The following is a 25,957-nucleotide window of genomic DNA, read 5'->3' as shown; positions in this document are numbered from 1 at the left end:
AACAGACCAATATGTGTTTTCTTATTTATTATATGAAATGATAGACTTGTGATCACATTTCTATAGCTCAGTTCCACTTCAAGTTTCCCAGAAAGCCAAACATGCACAATACTGGAGCCCTGAAACTCAAAACTATGTTTCCAATTACATCTGCCAAGGCATTATCAGACCATATTTTTATGTTTTGCTTAATTTCAACCGGTTTCTATTACCACCTCCTACACAGTTGTGCTCAACACTGACGTAATCGGGCAACGACAGCAACGGTACTGATGTGACTCACGTGCGCCTGCAGCTGAACTAATTAGCCAGCTGACGTTAGCGAGCTAATTGGCGGCTAACCCGCAGATTGTTTTCACGTAAAAGTGACCATTTATCAGTTTTCTTGGGTCAATTAACACGGTTTGATACCAACGCGAATGCACGTCGTCTAACAATATAATTGACATGGTTGAGGAAAAGCAACTTCCTCCTCGGTCTCGTCTCTTAAATTGGGACCTCAAACGTGTATTCGGGCTTACTTATTTGAGGTAACGTCAGCTGATATAACGTCACTTGTTTGTCTGTAAACTATAGCATAGCCAGTACGTTGTGAGCGCAGCGGAGGTGACATCACGCGTCTCCAGCGCTGACAGCGTTGCCCCTCAAATAGACACGCATGACAGCTATAGAGCACCGCAGCCGTTAGCACAGCATCGGCGTTTTAGCACAGCCTGGACACGGACGTTGCGGTGTAATTACCTCTAATCCTGCTGTGGTGCACAGCTGTGTGCGAACACCTCGCCCTCTCCTATGAACAAGGCAACCTGCGCATTTATTCTGCAAATTCATGATGGTGTCGCTGATGGACTACAATGAAAACTGGCCCTTAACATCCACCGTACATTTACAGTAAGTGCCGGAGTCGATGAATAAAACCACTACAAGCAGCTTGTTATGTAAACTAAATAAACAGCATACAGTTACACGATTTTGAACTGTGTCGCTGTCATGTATCGCTGCTGCACGCCGTTATTTATTCGTAGACAGTGGCTACATGTTGACTTGTGTATTTTGCAGTAATATGCAATAGGCTACATGTGAAGAGGCTCCCGAAGGCGACGAAGATGGGATGCATCAGGGCTTGTCTGCAGAAAATAAGGCGCACGGTGAAGCTGGAGCGGTTCAGAGAGCTGGGTCGACAGTATCCAGTCTTCTGCTTTCTGCTGCTGGTCCTGCTGCTGGCCACTGTGCTTTTAAACAGGCAAGGAGGCCAAAACAGTGATCATTACTCCCATCAATGATGCTTCATATATGACATCCCTGTCATATATTCCCACTATATCCTAAAATGTTTTTGTTCAGTCAATGGCCATATTTTTCTTCTGTTTTGACAGATATATACACATTATGATGGTGTTTTGGTCCTTTTTGGCCGGAGTCGTCACTTTCTACTGCTCTTTGGGACCCGAGTCTCTGCTGCCCAATGTCTTGGTCTCCATCAAATCAAAAACCAAGGTACGACTAAAAGCAAGAGTTGCTGAATAGAGTAATCTGATACTGACAAAATGCAATGTCACAGCAGTCATCATAACAATTTGAAAATATAATCGTTTTCTTTTAATGCTTTCTAAATAATACATCTAAGGTTTGTATTGCTTTCTGAAGACATTTTGGATGCGAATTGAGCTTTTTAATTGATTGGAGACAATAAGACATTAAGGCACTTCTGCGGCTGCAGTGAATGATGGGAAATATTAGTATTATTCTAGTTTACTTGTATAGCATACCACTGTAAGTCCACAGTATGTTAACTTTCTCTTGCAGTTATACCAACAGGAGCTGTTTCCACTGGGCCACAGCTGTGCTGTTTGTGGAAAAATCAAATGCAAAAGGCACAGGTGAGATATCTGGTTATGTTGTGTTTCAGTGTTAGTCGAGGAAGTGGCTGCAGTGTGTTGTATTACAACCTTATCATTTGTGTCAACATGCTGAGAAGGTAAAGTCCTAATGCCTACACTTGAAGGGCACTCCATAGATAATCTCTGGGACTTTGTACGTTATGCTACTGCATATCTTGAGCCAGTAAAGGATACAAGTTAGTCATTCATTTGGAAGCAAACAGTAAAGTAAACTATAGGAACGAGTCATTTGGATTAATTAAAGAGACTCTTTATATAATTCTGCCTTCATTGTATTTGGTTTGCCAACATTCATTCAATGTGCTCAATAATACACTGTTGTTTATCATCAAGTTATGGAAGACGTTACACCGCCCTCTAGTGGTCAGACATCATGATTTTCTCTGTATATTAAATACTGTGATATTTTTGTTTTTTCAATTACTGATAGACCGACTTTATTACTGGAAAACTATCAACCATGGCTTGACCTGAAAGTTCCTTCTAAGGTGGATGCTTCTCTTTCAGAGGTAATGCGTGCATGGATTAAACATGTTTTTAAAGTTATCATTAAATAAATAGACAAAATTATCTCATAGTCCAGTTTTGTTTTATTATTTTCAAGATTCTGGAGCTGGTTCTGGAAAATTTTGTGTATCCTTGGTATAGGTAAGCCATTTTCTGTATTTTTTTATCATGTCACAATCCAAAGTGAGGCGGTATAATGTGTTAAATGTAGTGATAGATGTGACGGTACAGTGTTTCCTTTCAGAGACATCACAGATGATGAAGCGTTTGTTGACGAGCTCAGAGTGACTTTGCGCTTCTTTGCGGCTGTCTTGGTCCGCCGAACCCAGAAGGTGAACCATTTGACAGCATGGAGTTAAAATCTTGGGATGCTGATTGACTGAACATGAATTATTTTAAATCAAATTTTCCCCGCTCAGGTGGAAGTGGCATCCCTCATCACACAAAAGCTTCTTAAAGTTTCCATGAAGCACATTGAAATAATAAGCAAAGCCAGACAGAAAGGTAATGCTCATATGCGTCACCCACTAAGTCTTTTTCTATGTGTTTTACCATTAAAAAAAAAAAAAAAAGCACACAATAAACGTCTCCCTTCTGCAGTAAAGAACGCAGAGTATCTTCAACAAGCCGCCCTGGAGGAATACGGCCCTGACCTCCACGTGGCCCTTCGCAGTCGCAGAGACGAGCTCCTCTACCTCAGGAAGCTCACTGAGATGCTCTTCCCCTACATTCTCCCACCCAAGGCTACAGACTGCAGGTAACTCAGTGCTGTGATAACAGAAGCAGTGCAGCACGAAACATCACAGCATTGACACTATACAGAAGTAAATACAGATCAGTCTTTACTCTCTCATTTTCTTGTTTCATGCTGCCTTATCTCTTCGGCTTCTCTCAGATCTCTTACTCTCCTGATAAGAGAAGTATTGGCTGGTTCTGTCTTCCTTCCTTCAATGGACTACTTGGCTGATCCTGTGAGTGTAGACTCATTAAGGGCAGATTTTCTGAATCCGAAACTCTTGTGACTTGAAATCGTCTTCTGATGCAGTTTGTCAGTCTCGCAGTATGTTTGATTTGTATTCAGTAAGCATATCGGCTCACATTATTTACCATCAGCACACAAATGGTGGACAAAGATGGTCTTTTTCAGAACATCAAAAGTACTTCTACATTTTGTGAACTTACTGGCTGCTGCTGCTTTTTTTTTTTTTTTTTTATATTTCAGGACACAGTGAATCATTTACTTTTGATATTTATCGACAACTCCCCTGTAAGTATATGTTGAATTGTGAACTTTTGTGCACAGACGGTTCCATTTACAATCTGTGCATTGAAACATATTGCTGCAGAGTGTGTACGTAATTCATGGGTGAATAAGACAAACAGGTTTTCAATATACTTTTTGTGCCCCGAGCCTGAAGAAGCTACAGAGCCCTCTTCGGCGTTGGTTCCTTTCCTGCAAAAGTACTCTGATATCCGCAGCAGAAAGCCCTCTGTGAGTGAAAACATACAAGTAGCACCTTCCCAACAAGCCACTAGATACTGTATGTACTATATGTTATGATGTGGTATCACAACACGCAGACTTTAAGTGTGTTTTAGCCTGGTATATCGGGTCTCACCGAGCTCAACGCGAAGGTGGAAGGACTGTTTATAAGAGCCCTGCCTTTGTTAACTGTGGTTTCCGTTCTCTCTTCGACTACTGTTCTCTCTCTCACCAGGTGCTGAAGTTGGAGTTGAAAGAAATCAGGGAACAGCAAGACCTTCTCTTCCGTTTCATGAACTTCCTGAAGCAAGAAGGGGCTGTTCATGTGCTCCAGTTCTGTCTCGCAGTCGGTAAGCATGTCCCGAACCTTTTAAGATGGTTTCAAAAGATACATTGGCTGCACTTACATGCTTGGAATAACCTAGCTACCAGCCAGTCAAGCCACCACCACCATAGGGACAAATAAAATGAATAAATTCTAAACTTTAAATTGTAAATGCTCTTCAAATCTTCATAATTGATATAACTTAGGCAAAGCAGGTGTCCTGTTTTTCCCTTTTTTGGTTAAATTACCTGTAATTTGTAGTAGTAATAATGTCAACTATTGACTCTACAGCAGATAAATCTAAAAGAAGCAACCCTACTCTAACCCTTCTCTCACCTCTCAGCCTCACACAGTCAGTCTGAAAGCATCAGCAAAACTCACTAAAGACTGATGTTTGGCTCTTTAAACTTCTCAGAGGAATTCAACGACAGGATACTGTGCCCCGAGCTGTCTGACACACAGAAGATGATGCTTCACGAGGAGGTGAAGAAGATCTATGAGACGTACTGTTTGGACGAGAGCGTGGACAAGATCCGCTTCGACCCCTTCATAGTGGAAGAAATACGCAACAGTATGTCAATCACTGCAATTACAATTTCTCAAAGAAGGGCATATAATTACCTACTTGAGGAAGTGTGTACGTGCGATAAACATGTATGTGTTATTTGTTGTTGTTGAAATTCCCAGTTGCAGAGGGCCCACATGCAGAGGTGGTGAAACTGCAGACCATGAGGTGTTTGTTCGAAGCCTATGAGCACGTCCTGTCCCTCCTGGAGAATGTCTTCACTCCCATGTTCTGTCACAGTGATGAGGTTAGCATCTACGCCACCAAATAAATCACTCAACTCACTGTCGCCCAGCTTGACAACACATGCCCGAGGCTCAACCCAATTAATGAATCCCCTCTTTCATATCTGCGTTGTGTCTGTCTGTCGTGCTGCTGATTTCTAATTACAGTCCTTTCGAAATCTGGTTGTGTTCGCACAGACTGAATGTTAATATCCTCTACCATTTGAATTTTGGTTGTGTCAGATTTATCAAAAACGGGTCTGCCAAATGCTGGAAATAGACTTGATTTGGAATTTACTGATTCTCTTGCGCTATCCTCTTCCGATCTCTCAGCCACCAACCACTATCGGCCGCGTTATCAATACCAGATGCGCAACTGGCCAATGAGCCGACGCTGGCATCATGCCAAGCTGCCAAGCCGAATTTCACCCCTCAGAGCCGTTTCATTGAATACAGCTGGGTGGACCAGTGCACGGCCATTGTCCACAGCAGGCCTCTGCCTTGCATGAATAGTGCGTCTGTAAAATAATAATATTAGTTGATATTTTGTTGCCACTGCTGTTCCTGCTCCAAACATAAACAGTGCAGTCACTTATTATTAAAGCATAAAGAGGTCACTTGATTCATACATCAGTATTTTCCTTTAACGTTATTTATACTGTTCCCGAATTTGCATATGCTGTGTTTGATTGACCTGAAATGTACATATCTTCATTGGCTCTTTGCGTGTCCTTTTCCAGTACTTCCGCCAGCTTCTGAGAGGGGCAGAGTCCCCTGCCAGGAATTCCAGGATGAGCAGGTAGGTTTCATTTTACCAATCTTTGTGTAACAATATAAGCTTAACCATAATGTTTGACACACGGTACACATTACCTTTGATGAGTGCCTTACTGGTAGTTTAATGTTTGCGGTAGAAAATAGATTGCTGTATCGTCACCCACATTCAACCCAAGTTCCTTTAATCTCTCTGGATTTCATTGATGATTTATCAATTTTTTTTTTTTTTGTAATGTTCACAACTCTCTGCATCCCAGTAGCCGTTTGCAGTGTGAAGGCAGAATATAGTCTGTGCCAGCTGCATCAATTATAAATCTGAATTCACTTAAAGTTTTGTCTTAATACAGCCTAAAAAAGGCTGTATATCCGCAATAAATGAGTATTTTTCACTTTACAGTAAAATGAAAACTTAGATAAGAAGTGAAGTGACCTGAGCCCAGGGAATCGACTGTCATGTTTCTATCACGGGGTGCGGTGTGTATGTGGCCATGAGGCCCTGCCACTAACTCCTTGTGCATATTGTTCCAGAAATAGCCTCAGTTTGGATGACATACGGTGAGTATAAGGCATCGGTGTGCTGATCAAAACAGTGGCTGGCTGAGCAGTGCTGCTGCACGCAAGATACAAACGACGCCTCATTCTTGCCTGTCTACAGAGAAACATGCTGCCTTTTTAACAAATTCACTGTGCTCTGAGCCCACTGCAATCAGGGCTTCAGTTCATTGAGCACTAGCCGATAATATGATAATGATATATACTTTTTTTGCTAATTTAATGTCCCCCATAAATGCGTGTTTTTATTTGGTGCCTGTGCTGTAAGTGTAAATGAGAGAAGATGGGGGAAAAAAGTGACCTTAATCAGCTAATCATGTTAATCACAGCATGAGTCATCATTTGTTTTTCAGGCTAATCAAGAGTGTTGCTGCTGAACACATGCAATATAAAATCTTGGTTTTGGAAGGTTAAGGCTTCATCTTTTGTATTGTTTTCAAACTTAGGTTTGCTCGATTCCAAAATGACAGAATTAAACATTCGAGGAACTTCAGGAGGGATGTTTGTTGATTTTATTTTTCACCTGGTTAAGACCGACGAAATAAGAGATAATGGCTCTCACTGGCACTCCATTCGTGTACAAGCCTCAACTCCTTCCATGTCTGCAATTCAGTAACCCCCCCCTTCCACTCTGCCCGTCGTTCCGCCTGTTACTCCATATATGTATTGCTACCACCATGCTGTGTCTGTGACTGTATGTCCAATCTGATTCTGTAACCACCATACTGCCTGCCCTGGTATGATCCACGGTCCTCTCCCTCCACTTGCCTGTGGGGACGTGACCTTGTTCTGCTTATAGTTCCTGGGACTGGAGCCCCGAGTCCCCGTCCTCACTGTTCACCGCCTCTGGCAGCTCTTCACCTGCATCCTTTAACTCCCTCCATGCCCAGCCCACGTTCACAACTTTCCCATACGGCTCGCTATCCCACCGCCACTCATCACCCAAGTAAGTCGGGCTCCATCTGTGTGTCACAGGTCGCTCAGTGTGATGTCATGCTGTCCCTACGTTCCCCTACGTGACCCCCCCCCCCCAGTCCCAGCCAGATGCCTGCATGGTGGGACCGATGCATGGAACCCTGTTTTTATTTGCCATGTGTCCTTCCTCCAACGTTGTTGTGTTGTTTGGGCTGAAGACTGTATGATGTTCCTGTTTTTCACAATGCAGTGACTTTTCAATGTTCAATTTCTCGTGTATTGGGTACATCACCCTGTGTCATATGGGGATTTTCATTTCACTGAATCTAAGAGGCATTCACACACAGCACCTGTGATGTTGTGTGCCGTCTCTGGTTGACTAGTAGCTGATCATACAATATATTTTTAAATCATTCAAATTTGTGATCCCCGTCAAACTAGACGTCTGTTCATGAAATCACTGCGGTGTCGTGTGTTTGCTTTTGGCCCCGCAGCACTTTAACAACAAACCAGGCATTTCATTGTGAGATGGCTGTGATGTGCCATTGTGGCTGTAGGTTTGGCTGCCTTAGCTTTTTCTCCCCATTGTACAGTCATGATACCGATGCAGTACGTTGCTTCTTGTTTCGCCTCCTGTCCGCTACGGTTCCTTCCATGTCTCATTTCTCTCAAGCTGCATGCGCTTTGCTGAAGCCATGCACATCTCCTCCATTACACATTGTTTCATAACCTCCCTGTTTGGCCTGTAGGAACACATCAAAGAGGGGCGAGTCCTTTGGGATCAGCCGCATTGGCAGTAAGATCAAGGGAGTGTTCAAGAGCACAACAATGGAGGGAGCCATGCTGCCATCCTATGGCCTGGTGGAGGGAGAGGACGATATGGTGAGGCTGATCTAAAATATTCACTCATTTTTAGGTTCTTTAAAGGTTTTTTTTAATAATGCTAACACGATGATTGTTTAGATTTAAACACAAATCAAGACAACAACTGTGAACTGTGCTTTAAATATGTGTTATGCCACTGCCACCAGTAATGACCAAAATAAATATTCTGCTCACCCTCACTCATCACCTGCCATAATGAATCCAACTTTAATGTATTCAGGGTCCTATTTCCTCAACACATGTTGTGGAGCTTTTAATAGCACAAGGTTGTCCAACATCACTTCTCCTTTTCAAAAACCGATCCATTTTGTGTCACTGTATCGGTTTATTATTGGTTAGCTAACTGTGGCAAAACACGTCTACCTGATGATGTGTTGTGATTTGGTGGTGATAATAAAATGTATTCTAACCATTTAGCAGTATTTCCGTGGCCCACTAGATGGCACTCTGAGGCCCACCAATGGGCCCTGGCCCAGTGTCTGAGAATAGCTGCTCTACACCAACACTAGTTGCCACTTGGCAGTGTTGGGGAGGAAAGAGAGGAAAGCCAAACTGCTCACCTAATATGCCTCCCATGTTTTCCGTGTTCATGATATCAGAGGTTTTAGTCTTGGATCACTGCTCTCTGGATTCCCGAGACATTTGCATGATTCCAGAGAGTGATTGTGCTCTTCTCAAGAGCCAGTTGAACTGAAATGCTCCTTGTACTTCCCAGAAGTTATTACCTTTTGTGGCCTAGTAAATACATTTTCTGCACACAGTCAAATACATGACGTGTACAGTATCTAGCCATCTAAAGCTCCACTGAAGCTCTTTCATTATAATCAGTTGCTTGTCTGCACAGCGTGAGTTTGCGTGCTCAATTTACAAAAGGTTGTGTGGATTTCAAGGAGCAAGTATTTCCCCATGAAAACACACAGAGTCATGACACACGCTAACCAGTGTGTTTTGTTATCACAATCCACACATGTACATATATAATGACCTGTCTTCCATAGCTTGTGCAGTAACACAGGACCTGTTAGCTGAATGTCTGGAAATGCTTCTTCCTGTAGTGTAAGGGGATGTGCTGTGTTTGCTTTTGCACTTCCTTTATTTGTGACTGAGTCCCAGAGGACCTTGCTGTTTTTCCCCTTCATAGTAATTTTGATTGGTGTACACGGAATCTTAAATGAGTTACAAAGTTCAAAGGGATGAACACACTTGAGTTGTAATTCAGAACAAAATTATCAAGAAATCAGAGAATTCAAAAGTGAGCCCTCCACCCAGTACTGTTCACAGTATTTTGCACCTTAATAGTAGCAGTTTTGACCATGACCTATTTCTTCTGAAGATGCTTACTCTGCCTGACCTTAACCTCTCTCACTTACTTCCATTAAAGGTGGAGGAAGCCATTATGGTGCTGGAAGATGACTCCCCCATGGAGGCAGCATCCACCCCGAGCACCCCCCGAAACCTCTCGGCCTGGAGCATCACCATCCCGTACATTGATTTCTATGACGACGATGTGAAGAGGGAGAGGATTCCTGTGTTCTGCATCGATGTAGAACGCAACGACCGGAAGGCAGGTGAGGCTCTACAGACTCATCCCTGCTGTCATCTGAGAGGGGTCCTTCTGCTGGCCGCATGATGTTTTAGAAGGGGCTGTGGTGTCATTTTCTGTCGGATATAGTTTTGCATTCAGATTAAGAATTTGACCAATAAAGTGTGACAGTACTGCAAGTTCTTGTTCAAACGTACGTATTACATTAATGGCGTTTAGTGAGCTTCAGGGGTGGTAGGTAAGATTTTAGTTTTCTTTGGACAGAACTTGTTCACTAGTTGCTCAAACAAATTGACAGAAATCAAAACATAAGAGTAAAATATAAGTGAATGCAGTTACCTCTCACTGCCTGTCTAATGTATTAATCTTACTGTATGATGTTCCTGTTTGTGTTTTCTGCAGTGGGACATGAGACTGAGCACTGGTCCGTGTACAGAAGATATCTGGAGTTCTATGTCTTTGAATCAAAGCTCACTGAGTTTCACGGTAAGGCTTCTGTTCTCATTAAAGGGCCTGTGCACTATCCCTTTTTTCATTTATTGTCTTATGGAAAGAATTTCCCACCCAAATGTTCTCACAGATTCCAGAGGATTCACACAATGTTACCGCCATGTGAACCTTAGCTTTAGGGGTGAAGTATGTGTAATGGCCCTGTTGCATCATTTGGGAACTGCTTTTGGAAACCATACAACTGTTATTTTCCCATCAAAGTAAAAGGAAGCTTGTTATTTTATTTCTTTCATATTTTTGTAGGCTCATTTCCAGATGCGCAGTTGCCTTCGAAGAGAATCCTCGGCCCCAAGAATTACGAGTTCCTCACATCGAAGCGGGAGGAGTTCCAGGAGTACCTTCAGGTAGATGTCTGAGAAGATAGGACACTTAAGACTTACTGGATTTTAGTAGACATGTATACAAAATACAGATTGTGTGTGATGGGTCAGGAGATGAGCCAGAATGTAACCACAAACATCCTATTATAGATAATGTCCCAGTGCAGAGAGATGCAGATTATCTAAACACACAGCTGTGAGTGCAATCTCTGTGCAATGAAAGTGGTCCCAGTCATTTTCAATGAGTCACATTTGAACATGTGCCACTTTCCCATTAAACATCGTTCAATTCAAGCATTTGTTCCAAGTACACCAACATATCCAGTTTCAGAAAATAACCTTTTAAAAAGGGGATCATTATGAAATTGTGAAGAACAAATGGTACTGTGTGTCAGGACCGTGGATGGGTTAAATCCTTGTTCTAAATGGAGAATAAATTATCTTTCTGTTTCATTTGGCAGCTGCAGCTGTTCAAAACACAGTTCAGTCTCTTAGTTGTAGTCCACTTTTCATAGCAGTGCATTCAAAGGACCCTCTGACAAGATTTGAGACTTGGCTGTGAAACATTTATGCAGAAAAATGACCAAAATAACAAGACAAAGAGTTTACAGCCATGCTAGCAGCTCAAAAACATAAGCTCATCTGAGGCTGATGGGGATGTCATTAGTTTTGCAGCAATTTGGTCATAAACCAAAGTACTGGAAAAATACAAATTTGACCTCATGGTGGCCCAAGACAACAAAGAAATGCAGATTGCCAAAGTAATTACAATTCATCCTGAGGGGGACATGAATGTCTATTCAAAATGTAATGTCAATCTTGTTGTTGAGACTGACAAACCAACATGTGGATATTTAGAGCATGCTGACATTAATGGACAGAAGAGGCTTCTTTGAGGACTGGAAGTTAATTAAAAACCCTATTATATATTCTGGAAAATGTTCGGCAATAATATAAATCCGTTGATAAAACATACAAGACCCCATGTATGTGTATGGGCCTACAATCTGTTTCTTTACAAAATGAGTAAACCATCACAGCAACCTGAGTAATATACTGTACCTGCTTTTACTGAACTTTGCTTCTAATGTTTCATATATTTAAAAGCCACAGATAAGGTCCTCGGTTGTTTATTTACATGTGTTTTTCTTGCAGAAACTTCTGCAGCACCCGGAGCTGAGTAACAGTCAGCTCCTCGCCGACTTCCTGTCCCCTTATAGTATAGAGTCTCAGTTCCTGGACAAGATGTTACCTGATGTGAACCTGGGTACAGTATGACTGTGACAAAGCACAGTGAGATGGATTATGTTTGGACAGCAGAGCATGTCAAACTGACAGTGGAAATGTTTGAACAGACTGACCTTGGGTTGCAGTGAAAAGATATTTGAGTTTCAGTCGGAGGTAAAATGTGACCGAACCATGCATCACTGAGATAAAGTATTTATGTTCCACAGGGAAAATCATTAAGTCAGTTCCCAGCAAACTGATAAAAGAGGTAAGAAATGCATTCCCATTGGTGTGTGTGTGTGTGTGTGTGTGTGTGTGTGGCCTGATTTATTTCTCTCTATCTACAATACAAATGTCTCCCATCGTGGCAAATTGAAGCAGTCACTTCTGTATTTTTTTTTTAGATCCTTAACAGTGCATTAAACATTTTTATATGACAAGTACATAAGAGAAACTGGAATTGTAATTTCGACATATTGTATCCTGTGCTTTCTCTGTCAGAAAGGGCAGCATCTGGAGCATTTCATCCAGTCCTTCTTCAACTCCTGTGAATCTCCCAAACCCAAACCCAGCCGTCCTGAGCTCACTATCCTGAGCCCCACCTCGGAAAATGATAAAAAGGTGGGGGATTCAAAATGTATAACTTCCTTCCTTTGACTTTATACTCAACTTTCTGGTCTATAAACCCAGAGTCCAATTGAGCTTTACAGTTCACGGTTTTAGAGAGTTTTCAGAACACAGTTATGGTTTGCATCTGCCAGTGTACATCACTGTAGGAAACTGTTTTGTTTCTTTGTGTTGTCTTGATAATGACAGTTTTCAGTTGTCTATTCGCTCAGCTGTCTTCAAATAAAAGACTGAAACTGGACCTTAAAGAAGTAAAGATAGAAATTCAACTTCACAGCCAGTGTGGTTGCTTTAGTTTGAGACATCTTGCCACTTGAGCTTCATGCACATGGTCTTATATCATATTCACACTATGTGGGGAAATGTTAATAAATTTTGACTTTATACAAAACTTGCCAGAGGCTGAATCTATTGGATCGTAGAATGCTTCATAGGTTTTGACCTGCTTAAACACAATTCAGTCCATTTATGCCCAATTTAATATAAATGTCTACTTAAATAAAGCTCCAGAACAAATGTTTCATCGTCTCAAAATGCAGGGCAATTAACCTACTGTCATTCAGGCTAAAATGAAGAAAGATTTTTGTGGCAATATTTCATTGTTGGGATTTTGTTTAAAAATCTAAACAGAAATTCCACATTTATCTCAACAGACTTTTATCAGTCATTCAGATTAGAAACAGGTTGTAGAAACAGGAAGTCAGGATTGTGATGTTATGGTTTTAAATTGGCTTCAGTCTGATGTAAATCCTAAAATTCCCCAGCTCTTCAACGACGTCTTCAAAAACAACGCCAACCGATCAGAGATGACTGAGAAGAGACACAATCAGAACTACTTCTTGGAAATGATCAATGTTGAAGGGCTGTATGACTACTTAATGTTTTTGGGTAAGTGACTTCTCCTGGAGGTTTTATGAGCCGCTTCAACACATTTAGTATGTCGCCACCATTACAGCACAAACAAACGCAGATGTCTCATACACACAGTTTTATAACAGCAGCTAGCTGCAAGTTAAACTAACATCATTAACCTTATGGGACATCTGCATTGAGGTTATGATAATTTGTTTGGTTGTAATAATTGTTTTATTGTATTGGAATATTATTTAGACAATGTTAAATCTAGTAATGATAATATCTTTATGTATATAACACAAACAGAATAAAGGAGTGTTTTACAGTAACACCAGGAATCAAAAGGTGAATACAATGTATCAACATTTGTATTAAAAGACATTGCTGCCTTGTTAATGTACCCTTGGACCCCTGATGTAAAGCCCATCACTCACTCACACACTCTTCTTCTCTGTCCTTTTTCCTCACGGTTGTCAGGCCGAGTCCTCTTCCACATTCCCGACTGGCTGCACCACCTGTTGATGGCTGGCAGGATCCTGTTCAAGAACACCCTGGAAGCCTACACGGATTACTACCTTCAGCACAAACTGAACCAGGTGGTCCAGGAGCACCGGCTAGTCTCGCTCATCACCCTGCTAAGAGGTAAGTTGGGGGGGAAAAAAAATAAAAAATCATGTGTATTTTCCAAACATGCTAATTTAATGAGGTAAATGATTTTACATGATTTTTGCCATTCTAGACACAGTTTTCTGTGAGAGCAGTCTACCCCGCTCCCCTCAAGACCAGCAGAGGAGGGCCAAGAAGACATTTGAGGAGATGATGACCTACATTCCAGGTATTCATTCGTTCTTCAAGGCAGTGATTTGTAATTTGTAGACAAACTAACTGTTGACATTCTTAACTTAAAAGACAAATGTTCAGATTTGAGAACATTTGGATTCACAAGAAATTCACAAGCGACTTATCTTTAGACTTTCTGGGGAAATGTATTGGAGAAGAGGCCAAGTATGAAGGGGTGCGTCTTCTCTTTGATGGACTGCAACAGCCAGTTCTCAACAAACAGGTACACACGGACACACACACACTCACACACAATATGTAAACCACTATTTTAGTTTTTCCAGTATGTTTGTACTTCACTGCTGGAAAGCGTATCTTGTCAAGACAAAAAACAACACTCATGCCTGGGTGTTACACACTGTAACATTGGATATGGCAAACCCCAAATCTTTTTAATGTTTTGTCTAATATAATTGTAATATCAAATTTCCTGCAGTTTAGCATTTGTATATTGTTTTAAAAATATGTCTGCAGTTTGTATTCAAAGATCACTGCTGTTAAAGGAATACTTCACCCACAGAATGACCATTTGTATATCAATTACTCAACCTGTCTTACCTTAAAGTCTTGAAGAAAACTGTTTTTCTTGCATGCCCCGGTGTAGGAGGAAAAAACGCAGGAAAGATGAATTTAAGTAAAGTGCCCACTACTTCCCAAACACGTACATCTATGCCAAAAACTTACTATTTAAACACTTTTGAACAGTTTGTAAACAAATGTTTTGACATAGTTTTGCTGTTGTTAAATGTGGCCCCAATTTACTTCAATTCTTCAAGAATTTTCTCCGTATTTGAATGGAGGCATGAGAGAAAATCTATTTTTTTCAATAATTAAAGGTAACACAGGTTGACTAATTGATTTACAAACGGTAATTTTGTGGGTGAAGGATTCCTTTAATGCTCCCTACTTTTGGTCTTCCTCAGTTGACTTATGTGCTGTTGGACATCGCCATTCAAGAACTTTTTCCTGAGCTAAACAAGGTAAATGGATGTTAGCCTTAGTTTCTAAAGAACATGGAGTCTGAACATCCACCCATCATCTATACTGGATTGCCCTTTGCAGGGTTGCAGGGGGAATCTGATATTTGACTCATGCCAAAATCCCTAAAAGTAGCTGCAGAGATATCGTATCATGAAGTTACATTTATTATTGTATTTTCTTTAGCAGAGTATTATTATAATAAAAGTATGCTTGATGATAAGAAATAAGTATTTATGACTCACTGTTCAATTCTATTATACACTTTAAAGTGTTTAAATTTCTGCATATTTTTGCCAGAATACTTATATGGACTTATGGAGTTTTGTTTTTCATCCAGACAAGACTTGTTGTTTATTGAATGTGTCTTACTATAAGGCAAAGAGTTTGATTCCATAGATTAAAATCTTATCTTTTATATTTGATTTTCTCAGTGCGTATGTGATACTTCAGTTATACATTGCAGTTATTTTGAAGTTACTTATTAGAAAACTAATTCAAGATGTATGCACATTGTTTGGATGTATTTGGGGCTGTTGAAATGTAACACTTTGATGTACAGTGTTAATGTTTTAATTAGTAAGATTTTTTTCTACATAATCATTGCGTAATTAATAGCAGAATAATATTAACATGCATTGTATAGTATTTAAATCTTCAAAAAGTCATACTTATATAATGGAACACCTATTTGACGACAAAGACGGTCTGTTTTATTGCTTAGGCTGTGTTTGTTTGTTTTCCGCAGCAGGTACAGAAGGAGGCCTCTGTGATGGCTCCATGGATGTAAGATGGACTTCAATGGACATGAGCTGTTATGCTTTCTAGGCATTAACCTAAAGCTGAAACGCCTGAAGAGACTTGTGTTGGTTTGGTTACCTGAACCTAACATAGATCACATGTACAGTATCTGACCTGGATATATGCCACAGCAAGAAGAGGAAATGAGGCTTCTCCTGCTGTATGTATCATTTATTTTGCAAAATAAATTATAGAAACAAATGACAGTGTAAAGTCTTAACTATCAAAGCCAACAGTGTAAAAGTGTGCATCTGTTCGACAGCTGCAGTTGACTGTAGTAAAACTTTAAATGAATTCCTTTTATAATCTACTATTTTAATGTTGAGCACATTGTGGTAAGGCCACAGATGTGAACTGCTATGAAACTATTGCCTCTCATTAATGGTCCTGGAAACAAACAAACTATGCTTTATTATCTCACTAAAAAGTAGAATGTTGCCTTGCTTTTACATTCATGTTAGTAATATCCAATACATTTTTACCATTTTCATATTTAATTTGTTGAAGTTGTAAAATCTTGCATACATGTGTGAAAGGTGTTATTAGAACTGACTGACTATCTACCCAGAGGTTGAACCTGCAATCCTATTGTCCTTGAGTTGGCCTTGAAGGCAGCGAGATGGAAAGGCAGTCAACCAAGTCCCGGAGGAGTTTACAAGCAGCTGTTCAGTTTATCACTGTTTCCCATTCAGGGACAGATATAAACTCAGCAGCAACAAACCGAGGCTGTGAGCTGTAAAGACAGCCGAGTTCCTGAACGTGATCCGACCTTCCACTGCTGGGTAAACACGCTTCATGTCCGAGATGTATTTGGAAAAAACAGAAATGTCCATGTCACCTGCAAGAGGCGGGGAAAGGACAACTTGGTTAGTATTTGATGATATTTTATTAATAGAATGTTATGTCCTTGTTGCCTGTTCCTAAAACCACCTGTTCTTTGTTACAACAGTGGTATAAGATCTCTGAGACAGCTGCTGAGCAATTTTGAAAATATGCATCTGCTTTAAATAAAACATTCCCTCCACAAGTCACCAAGAGGTGACCTCTTAAAATGATTGGAGCGGGACAATTTCATAAGACATGTGATCACTGATGGATAAATTGCACCCTGCTGTGTCTTGCTTATAAAACAGCTGCAGTCCTACTGTCCTTGCATTCATTTCAAGTGAGTGAAATACAGTGAGACATTTAAATGAATATGACTGAGGGGAAGCTAATACAATTATATTGGTAGTTTTTGTTAATTGTTGCGCAGAATGAAAATACACACAAAACCAAGACAGTCTACAGCCATGGAAACACAGTGAAACATGCAAGCAAATTAAACTAGCTTCTTTCTGGCTGTCTTTATACATTGGTGACCTAATTTGCCATGTCAACAACATTTAACTAAAGGTAAATGCTCATCTTATCTTTCACAACTGAACCTCCTCTGCTGCCCACCTGTGGTATGCTTTAGTAACTCCTCCTTGATCATGGTAAAGCCATCACCTCCGCCCACCATGTATGAAGGCATGACCACAGTGTAATTCTTCTCCGGGTCTAACGGCTCGTACTTAGGCACACGGCACTTGGTGCAGAGCACGGACACAGACGCTACGCGCTGGTTCACCGGTTTGGAGAGGTCGTACTGAACGTGAATGCCTGGAAAGAGAAAATGTCCGAGAGAAAATAAGGAAATATTGTGTTCGCTTTGTTGTTCCCCAACGGACATCAGTAAAAAATAAAACCCTTAAAGGAATAGTTTGACATTTTGTGAAATATGCAAGAGTCAGGTGAGAAGATTAATAATGCTCCCGTGGCTTTCAGTTGAATATAAAGCCAATACTAGCAGCCAGTTAGCTTAGCATAAAGACTGGAAACATCTCCATCCAAAGCTAACAAAAATGCCTGCTACCAGTATCTTGTATTACTAGTACTACTCCTTATAATACAAAATCAGAAAAACAGTAACCGTTATTATTTTAGGAGACAAACAAACAGGTGTTGGTGGAGGAGCACAGGGACCAGAAGACAGACCTGAGACTTGAAGAAATTCTCCAGACATGCCTCCATATCTGTGAATGGAGTGTTCGAATGCTTTTTTCACTGTCGATCCCTTTATCTGGACCAAGTCCACGGTTCCTCCAAAAGGTAAGACGGTGAAGATCTCCTCCATAGTTATAGAACCTAAATGGAAGGGCAAATACTGGTGCATTATATAAAAAAAAAATACAACTGCAGCCAGTGCAAAATGGCCTTTGTAATTAAGTACCCAGTAATTCTGTAGAAAAAAAGTACCATTTTTGTGGTGCTCGTTTATGCCTGACCTTACTGAGCCACTATTCAGCATACACATGCCCACATGATTCCACTGCAGCTCACTTGAAAACCTTATATTGTGATAAATCTGAGAACAGAAAAAGTAGGGGGGGGAGTTATACAGCAGTCAAACTCTACTTCTTGGAGCGAGTTGCTCTCCTGAGGTTGAATGACCTTTTGTCACTGTGCCTATAGATTAAGTGGTATTTACATCCTCCAAACCGTTTCTTTTGTCTCAAACTGAATGGAGTGAAGGAGCAACTAAAGCTTTCTGAATGAATACTGTAAATGAATGAACAAATAAACTACACCTGCAATTATTACCATAGCATCACAGATCAGGTTTCCAAGGTTACACTCCCGAAATCGACACTCTTCAAACGTCCCATTGAGGTAGACTAAGGTCTGTCCTACATGTTGTGAGGAATAATGAGCCAAGTTTTTCTTCCACTTCTCAATGTCAGCCAGGACATCTGGGTCTGAAAGAGTTACAAATTGAGTAAAGCTTTTGATTGATGAAAACGTGTAAAGATGTACAGATTAATTATTGATATACTTGCACACAGATAGACCTGGCGTAATGTCACATCAAGCCATTTTTAACATGATAAAAATGTTTTAATGAAACAACTGAAAAGTAAAATATGGGCCATACCTTGAGGTATGCTGCTGTCCATTAGGATGGGGTTTCCAACAGCTTTTACCACATTCCCAGCTTTGTCAAATGTGACTTTTAAGTATCCAAGGTACTTCCCAAAGGCATAGGCCTGGACCACCGGCACGTTCCTCCCATCGTCAGACCTCACCATGAAAGGGTACGGCACTGCTGGCACTTCAGTGGATGGGGGCTTACCTGCCAAGACAGTTTGCAGTGCATTGTTTCTCACTTCCTGTTACAGTGAAGGTAAAACCATGCCTTTTGATCTTATTTGATGCATCTATGAAGCACAGTTTAAGTATCTGAGCATAGTGTAAATGCTTAAAAACTCAAACTTCTGTTGCTGAGTTGAAGAAAAACAAAAGTATAAAAGAGCTAAAAGATACAACACAGTTGGTCTTTTGTAAACCTATATGCCACTAGACCTGAATTGAATAAGATCTAATAAAAAAAAATTACCAGTATAGAGGAATGTGTTGGTGTGTCCTCCAATAACGACGTCAACCCCTCTCACGCGCTTGGCGATGTCTTGATCAATGTCAAAGCCAGAGTGGCCCAGGGCAATGATCTTATTATAGCCCAAAGTTTCCAGCTTATCGACCTGAACCTGAAGTGCCTCCACCTCATCCTCGAACTTTAGGTGCTGGCCTAACACACAGGGGGAACATGTAAACTAGGGCTGAAAAGTAGAAAACACATCTGTAGCGAGACACACTACTTGATAGACACTCCAGAGAGTGTTGTCAATGCAGGCTAACTGTACACATGGACTGCAACATGTGCCAGTAACACTTCATGAATCAAGCCTGAATCAATTACCTGGCATGGATAAGAAGGGGGTCTCTGTAGTGGTGTAGCCGACCACAGCCACACTCTCTGAGCCCACATTTATGACTGTGTAGGGCTGGTAGTAGCCACTGAGTTTCTCGGCCAGAGTCTGGTCAGGTTTTATGTTAGCACTCACCACAGAGCAATTTACCGTTTGGAGGAAGGGCTGGATCAGACCCTCCACTCCATTGTCAAACTCATGGTTTCCAAAAGCCTGAATTACAAAAGAGCATGTATTTTATTCACTAATAAACTCCAGTGATTTTATCAAATCAAAACTCTACAATTCTACTAGTATCTTATAGGAAAATGACAACCAAATATCAACCATATTTAGCTGTGTGGTTTAAAAAAAAAAAAAAAAATCACAATTAAAAGAGTATTTACCATAGCATCATAACCGAGTTTATTCATGAAGTGCGCTGCTTCGGCACCTTTATAGTAGTTGAACCAGACAGTTCCCTGAAACTGGTCTCCAGCATCCAGAAACAACACGTTCTTCTCCTTTTCCCGGATCTCCTTCACTTTAGTGAACCTCCTGGCCACCCCAGCGAAGCAAGGCTCCCCGTCTGAACACTTCCCCGAGTCCCCGCTGGTCTCCTCGATCCGGGCATGGTTGTCGTTGGTGTGAAGCAGTGTCACCTCGAAAGTCGACACTGTGCACGAACAGTTAAGAAACAGGCAGAGCGAAGTCAAAAGAGCGCACCGAGGAGTCCAGAGACGCATCGTGTCGTTGTGCGTAAAAACTCACCAGTGATCAAGAAGGTATAGCACATAAACAAGGCGTGGGCCTTTCCCCTGAAGAAGGATGTGTTTAAAGAACATAGGGATATCGGGGTCTCATTATGTTTGAAAAATCCCGTATGGAAAATTCGAAAACAAAATAAAGACAGGAAAAGTTAGAGTACCTATTATATGTAAAGGGTTTATCAGCTGTAACCGACGAGTTTTTACATTGTTAATACATACTGTTCCTAAGCTGTTAATAAGAACAACTTTGAGGTTGCTTAGTTGTAAATACATTATCAATCATTTACTTATGATTCCAAACATATTCAGATACCGCAAACACTTTAAATCTGTTTGTATTAGAGACTGACTTTTATCCACACTGAAGAAAATTCTTGGGGAAAGGGACTCAACCTAGTATTTGACTTTAAAAAAAGCAAGACCCTCCCCAGGTAATTCATATTTAGACCCTCTTTGATTTGGAAAAAATGTCAATACCCCTCCCCCAGTATCACGCAGCCTCTGACAAATAAGTTATAAAGTTATAAATTGACTAGGAAAGTCAATATTATTATTTAGTATCTCATAATTTATATCTCAATGTTGTCTTAGTGCGTGATAATTCTAATTAGCAGCTCATAGTTTAGACTTCACGTCAGTATTCTCATTTTATTTTCACCATCCCTAATTTTCCATGTATTTAATTTGGTATTTTTCCTGGGATATGGTTCCAGATGTGGAAAACCTCTCCTTTCCAGAAAAATTACAAATATTTTCTACAAAATCCTAACAATAGGTCACATACAAAACGTACAACTCTCCAGCATCTGATGTTATATGTGTTGCATTTATTAAGGGAGTTCTAAAGTTGAAGAGTTTCCTCTTTTTCATGAATGAATGCATGAATCACCACACTATACAATCTGTAAAAGTGGCCTTACTGATCTGTCTTTTCTGTTGAATACAGCAACCCTCACCCAGCAGCGCCCCTTAGTGGAGAGACTGGGACTAAAACACTAAAAGGTAAATCTTAAAGGTTAAACAGAGAAGCATTGGGACTCCCAAATGTTTAATCCTCATGAATTAAATATTCAAAATCTCTATTTAAAAAAGGTGTTTGGTGTATAAAAGTCCACACAACTGCTAAAGGTTGCATCTGGTGCAGTTTGACATAGGAGTTGACACAGTTACACAGATGGCTTCATACTCGTGAGGCCATAGTGTGAACACGCACGCACACACACACACACACACACACAGACAGACAGACAGACAGACAGACTGATATTGGGTTTCTCCAGCCTTTGAGGAACGCTGAACCTCCCCGTTCTCTTACTTCTCCTGCGGTTCATTGGGGCTAAAAGCACTTCATCGCATAGACCAAGACAACATTTTTATGTCAAGTAAACTTTAAGCAAATGCAGCTTTGATAAAGTGGGCTCACTTTCTTATATCCTTAATAGAAGTCTTCTTGGAAAGTGAGGCGAGAAGTGTTTAATCAATACATCATCTGTTCTTGCACCATCTTGCAAGCTGTTCTTGACTGCAACCCTTCAATTCTAACATTTGTACATGTACATTACCTACTTTTCCATATATAGTGTTCCTCCAGGATTATCCACAGCCTTGATTTTTCACATATTGCTGACAGGGTGATGGATTTCAGTGATGCTTGTTCCTGACTTCCACCCCGTGCCCGTCCTGCTCAGTGACCCTTTTCTTTTCACTCTCCACGAGGCATCACCCACACCAGAGCTGATGTGTACTATTAGCACTTGTCGGCCCACTCAGGAATAGTCTGGCCGCCTCCTCTCGTTATCACCCTCTGTCTCTTCCTTTACACAAACCTCACACATACAGTATATATAAGTAAACACACAATCAGACAGCTTATACCTCCAGGAGCAGGAAATCAATCTCATGCTCACATAATCAAGTCATATTCTCCTCATATCACAGAGGACCATATCAATTACAATGTTTGCAATCTATACCGCCGGGTAATCTTCCGTTGATTATTGAAATGAGGCCATCTGTGATACTGTAGCAGCATGCTGTGAATATTTAGAGAGTGAATGAAGTGCATTATGCAACAGAACGTCAGTGACTGACACAATGGTATCACTGCAGCACCATTGCCAGGGCTTAATAAATCAATTATATGCTTCCCTTTTTCCTCCTCAAAGTGTGGCCCAGTTCCAGCTCTTAAAAATGCTGATGAAGCTCATAACTGCCTGCAGTCAGTCTCCCATCTGACCATGCAGTCTCCAAATGGACTCGGCCACTTCCACTCCAGCAAAAAGGAGTCTGACCGCAGTAAAAACAGGCCTGCTACCAATCAGTCAGTCATCATCACCACTTAGCTCATTTCCGGTCACATGTTTTCTTGCAGGGAATATAATCTGCCCTATATGGTGCATTTAAGTGTACACTTTTTCACCTCTCCTTCCTGGTAGCTGTGTGCTGAAATGTGTGAGCAGCCCTGTGACCCACACAATATTCCCAGAAAGGGTCTCCCAAAAATGGAGCTCCAACAGTGGCACAGTCCCCCTCCATATATGGTGGCAGTGGCACCAGCTCCTTTATATGATCATCATATCTTGGAGAGTTAGAACCACAAAAAGCCTCCAGTTTTAGAAGCCCACACCTCTCTCGATTCATTTTTAGCAGGGGGCCTCTGAGGGCTGATTGGCGGAGCAGAAGGCACCATATGCCATCAGACCAGGCTGTTGCACACTTTAGTGGGACGGGTTCTGCAGGTTAACATGTGTCCTAAATTTGATTCCCTCACTGTACGCAGCCTTCAGATGGTAGAGGAAGTATTCAGATCCTGTGCTGAAGTAAAAACATACTCCTTTACAAATAAAAGTCCTGCATTAAAATACCACTAAAGTAGTACATCAGTGTTAACTGCCAAATATATTTAAATATAGAAAGTGAAAGTAGTTGTTATGATCAGCAAGTGAGGACCCAAACCCAGAGAGTGAGGTTTTAAGAGAATGGGACTTTTTCTCTTTACTTTTTGTACACACTGCAGCTGCCCTAGCACAGTAACACACTGTTGCAGTTTGCATTAATTTGGGACATCATACTTCCTCATTATATTGCACCTTGAACTCAGACCATGTTGCTCACGTATCTGCTGCGCAGAGGATTGTGGGTCAGAATAGACAGAACGCATACAACCGGATGCAGTAGGACATCCTGGTATTTTTGCTTACTGCATTTGACACACTATGTATTGGGAATCTTTTAGTATGGGTATTGGAATGCACAGTGGGATTCAATGCTGAGGTTGGAAGATGTAGATGTAGATGGGGGAATGTCTGGAGGTATGTAGGAGGGAATGAGGATAGCAGAGGAGGGTCAGGGCATGGAGGAAGAGGAGCGAGGCAGAGGTAAGGTTGTTGGTGAGCAGGCAGGTGATGCAGGCAGACTGGCTGCGAGGCAGGTGGAGATGAAAAAAAGGTAAAGCACAAAAGCATGGCAAGGATAAGTTACAGTAGGAAATATCACTAGGAATGGCCTGAGCACAAGCACCTATAACTAGAGTTGAAACAACAATCTGGCAATGAGTGGCTGGAGAGCTGGAGTAGTACTGTGGAGTTGATGAGTAGATGGAAGGCAGCTGTGCTGACTGGACAGGTGAGGTGAATGAGCCGTAATCAGGAGCTGGGAGAGTGCCAGGAAGGGAGCCGCGACCACGCCACATACATCAGACAGGGAGGAACGGGAGGAAGAGGGAAACACGAGAGAGAAACAGGTGCACGGCTGTGTCAGTTGTGTATTATGGGATGGTCATTTAAAATGCAATGATTTGTATGCAGCAATTTAAAAGAGTAGTCTACTTCAATGATTTAGCATTGCACTACTATAACTGCGACTCAAGATGCACAGTTAAAAAAAAGGATCGAAATCGTTGCACCGTCCTTCAACATTATATTTTAACTTTCTTGAAAAAATCTCGAGCATCTTAACTGTAATGCACATTCATTTTAACCCTAAAATGAGAAAAAGATTGTATAAGGAAGTAAATTGTGAATAAACAGAGAAGTGTTTAACTCTATATTTTATTGTGAATGTCCTCAAACTATATAGAACTAACCCATGAACAAACTGTCAGTGAGGTGTTTTAATATGCAGCCTTCAGATGTCAGCTTGTAATGAGCCAAACAAGAAACAGATTCAATGCTTTTTAAATGCAGACTTCCTACAGCGACACACAGCTGTACACATGAGATGCTTTTAGCTTCCAGGTTCCAAACATGGCTGACCTAGCTGCTCCGCTTCGTCATTTCTCCCGTTTATCGTCACGTAAACACTTGGATGAGAAGGAGCCATTCCCTGCACTGATGGTTTTTTGGTAGGTGGAGCGTGAGGGTTGATTCTCTTAACAAGGGATCTGCCCTGATTTTGTGTTTGCCCTATTTGGTCTCAGTCTCTCCAGCTGTCAGTTAAGGATAGAAATAGATGACCACAATAACTAAAAGGTCATTCCAAAAATGTGTTGAAAGTGGTGCTGATTAATAAACTTCAGTCAGAGACAATGTTTGCCGAAACTCAGTCTAATTTCGTGTTAATATAATTGTAAGTGACAAAACCACAGAGAATTATTACCTGACTCAGTAGTTTCTCTCTTGTTGAGTTTGAACATCTTTCAACTCATTGTTTTGGTTTAAATTGTTGAGTGGAACTCAACCTGGGAAACAATGCACTTTTCTAATCTCAGACATCCTATAATGCAGACCCCACTACAGCTTATTTTCAATGCCAACTATTTTTGGCAAGAACTTGATCCATTTAGTAACCGACCGAACAGTTTTGTGCTTGCATACTCCTACTTGAATGCTTTGAACACCCATTTGTTTCAATATTCATGGAACATTCATCACATACCACAAAATAAATGGATTTAAAAAATCCACATCGTCCTGTGCTTGTAGGTGGTGTAATGTATCGCCTTTAAGGCTCGCTGGATACATTATTACCCGACTAAAAATAGGACTTTCGGGGCCGGTGTGAGATTGGATGAAGCCAGCTACTGCGCTGTGCTGCAATGTGTTTGTGTGATGAGGGGAGATAACAGAAACAGAGTCACAGATATTGCCCCCATGCCGCTGATGCTGCTGCTGCCACTGAACTGGGTCACTCACGCTGCAACCTTTTTACGCAGGAAACTGCAACTAGGAAACATAGCATCAAATTTGGATGACAGAACAGAGCATGTGTTTTTGTGCAAACTGTGGTAATGGTGGCAGTGTTGTGCCCAGTTCTGTTGCATTTAGCGGTCAAGGTCAGTCAAGGGGTACAATCGTGAACTCACAGGAGGGTCTACTGCCTCACTACTACTCTCTGCTGAGCTCGGATACACACAAATGTCTGTTTGTCACTGTCACTGGAATTCAAGTGCAAAACACAGACTAACTTTACTAAAGTTTTTGTTGACTTGACAATTTGGGATCAAAATATACAATATAATCAAGTTAAAAAGCAAGGTTCATGGCAGCTGTCTCCCCTCAAAAGCAATGATCTAGGATCGGAGAGAAAGCACATTTATGGATTATTTTAGTGTTTGAGTCAATAAACGAGTCTTTGTGATTCCATGT

At 41.0% G+C, this 25,957-nt stretch overlaps 2 protein-coding genes across 7 annotated transcripts; one reads left to right on the top strand and one right to left on the bottom strand.

Moving 5' to 3' along the window:
- Positions 1–313: 313 nt before the first annotated feature.
- Positions 314–16,066, top strand: LOC116383326 (sorting nexin-14). Of its 6 annotated transcripts, XM_031847064.1 has the most exons (31): positions 314–891; positions 1,060–1,243; positions 1,377–1,497; positions 1,807–1,880; positions 2,332–2,410; positions 2,506–2,549; positions 2,653–2,740; positions 2,828–2,912; positions 3,009–3,165; positions 3,304–3,379; positions 3,631–3,675; positions 3,820–3,900; positions 4,127–4,241; positions 4,632–4,787; positions 4,904–5,028; positions 5,746–5,804; positions 6,311–6,337; positions 7,134–7,280; positions 7,999–8,131; positions 9,516–9,702; positions 10,080–10,163; positions 10,431–10,531; positions 11,663–11,774; positions 11,962–12,002; positions 12,236–12,355; positions 13,126–13,249; positions 13,694–13,858; positions 13,956–14,051; positions 14,188–14,279; positions 14,980–15,036; positions 15,783–16,066. In XM_031847064.1, exons 2-31 carry the CDS (start codon positions 1,107–1,109, stop codon positions 15,822–15,824), a joined length of 2,970 nt encoding a protein of 989 aa, XP_031702924.1. In that variant the 5' UTR covers positions 314–891; positions 1,060–1,106; the 3' UTR covers positions 15,825–16,066. The 6 variants fall into 6 exon arrangements, with proteins under 6 accessions (XP_031702924.1, XP_031702926.1, XP_031702925.1 ...); XM_031847066.1 differs by lacking the exon at positions 3,631–3,675; XM_031847065.1 differs by lacking the exon at positions 6,311–6,337.
- LOC116383393 (snake venom 5'-nucleotidase-like) lies at positions 15,345–20,348 on the bottom strand. The gene is made up of 8 exons (XM_031847187.1): positions 20,010–20,348; positions 19,614–19,836; positions 19,254–19,442; positions 18,792–18,989; positions 18,461–18,615; positions 17,855–18,224; positions 17,279–17,479; positions 15,345–16,673 (listed from the first exon to the last, which is right to left on the bottom strand). Exons 1-8 carry the CDS (start codon positions 20,346–20,348, stop codon positions 16,510–16,512), a joined length of 1,839 nt encoding a protein of 612 aa, XP_031703047.1. The 3' UTR covers positions 15,345–16,509.
- Between the last annotated feature and the right edge of the window lie 5,609 nt (positions 20,349–25,957).

This window comes from Anarrhichthys ocellatus, unplaced genomic scaffold (genome assembly GCF_004355925.1).
Source record: "Anarrhichthys ocellatus isolate YVR2014 unplaced genomic scaffold, GSC_Weel_1.0 scaffold7, whole genome shotgun sequence".
In the NCBI taxonomy this organism is placed as follows: domain Eukaryota; kingdom Metazoa; phylum Chordata; class Actinopteri; order Perciformes; family Anarhichadidae; genus Anarrhichthys; species Anarrhichthys ocellatus.
Note: the sequence above shows the minus strand (reverse complement) of the source record. Positions and strands in the feature narration are given on the sequence as shown.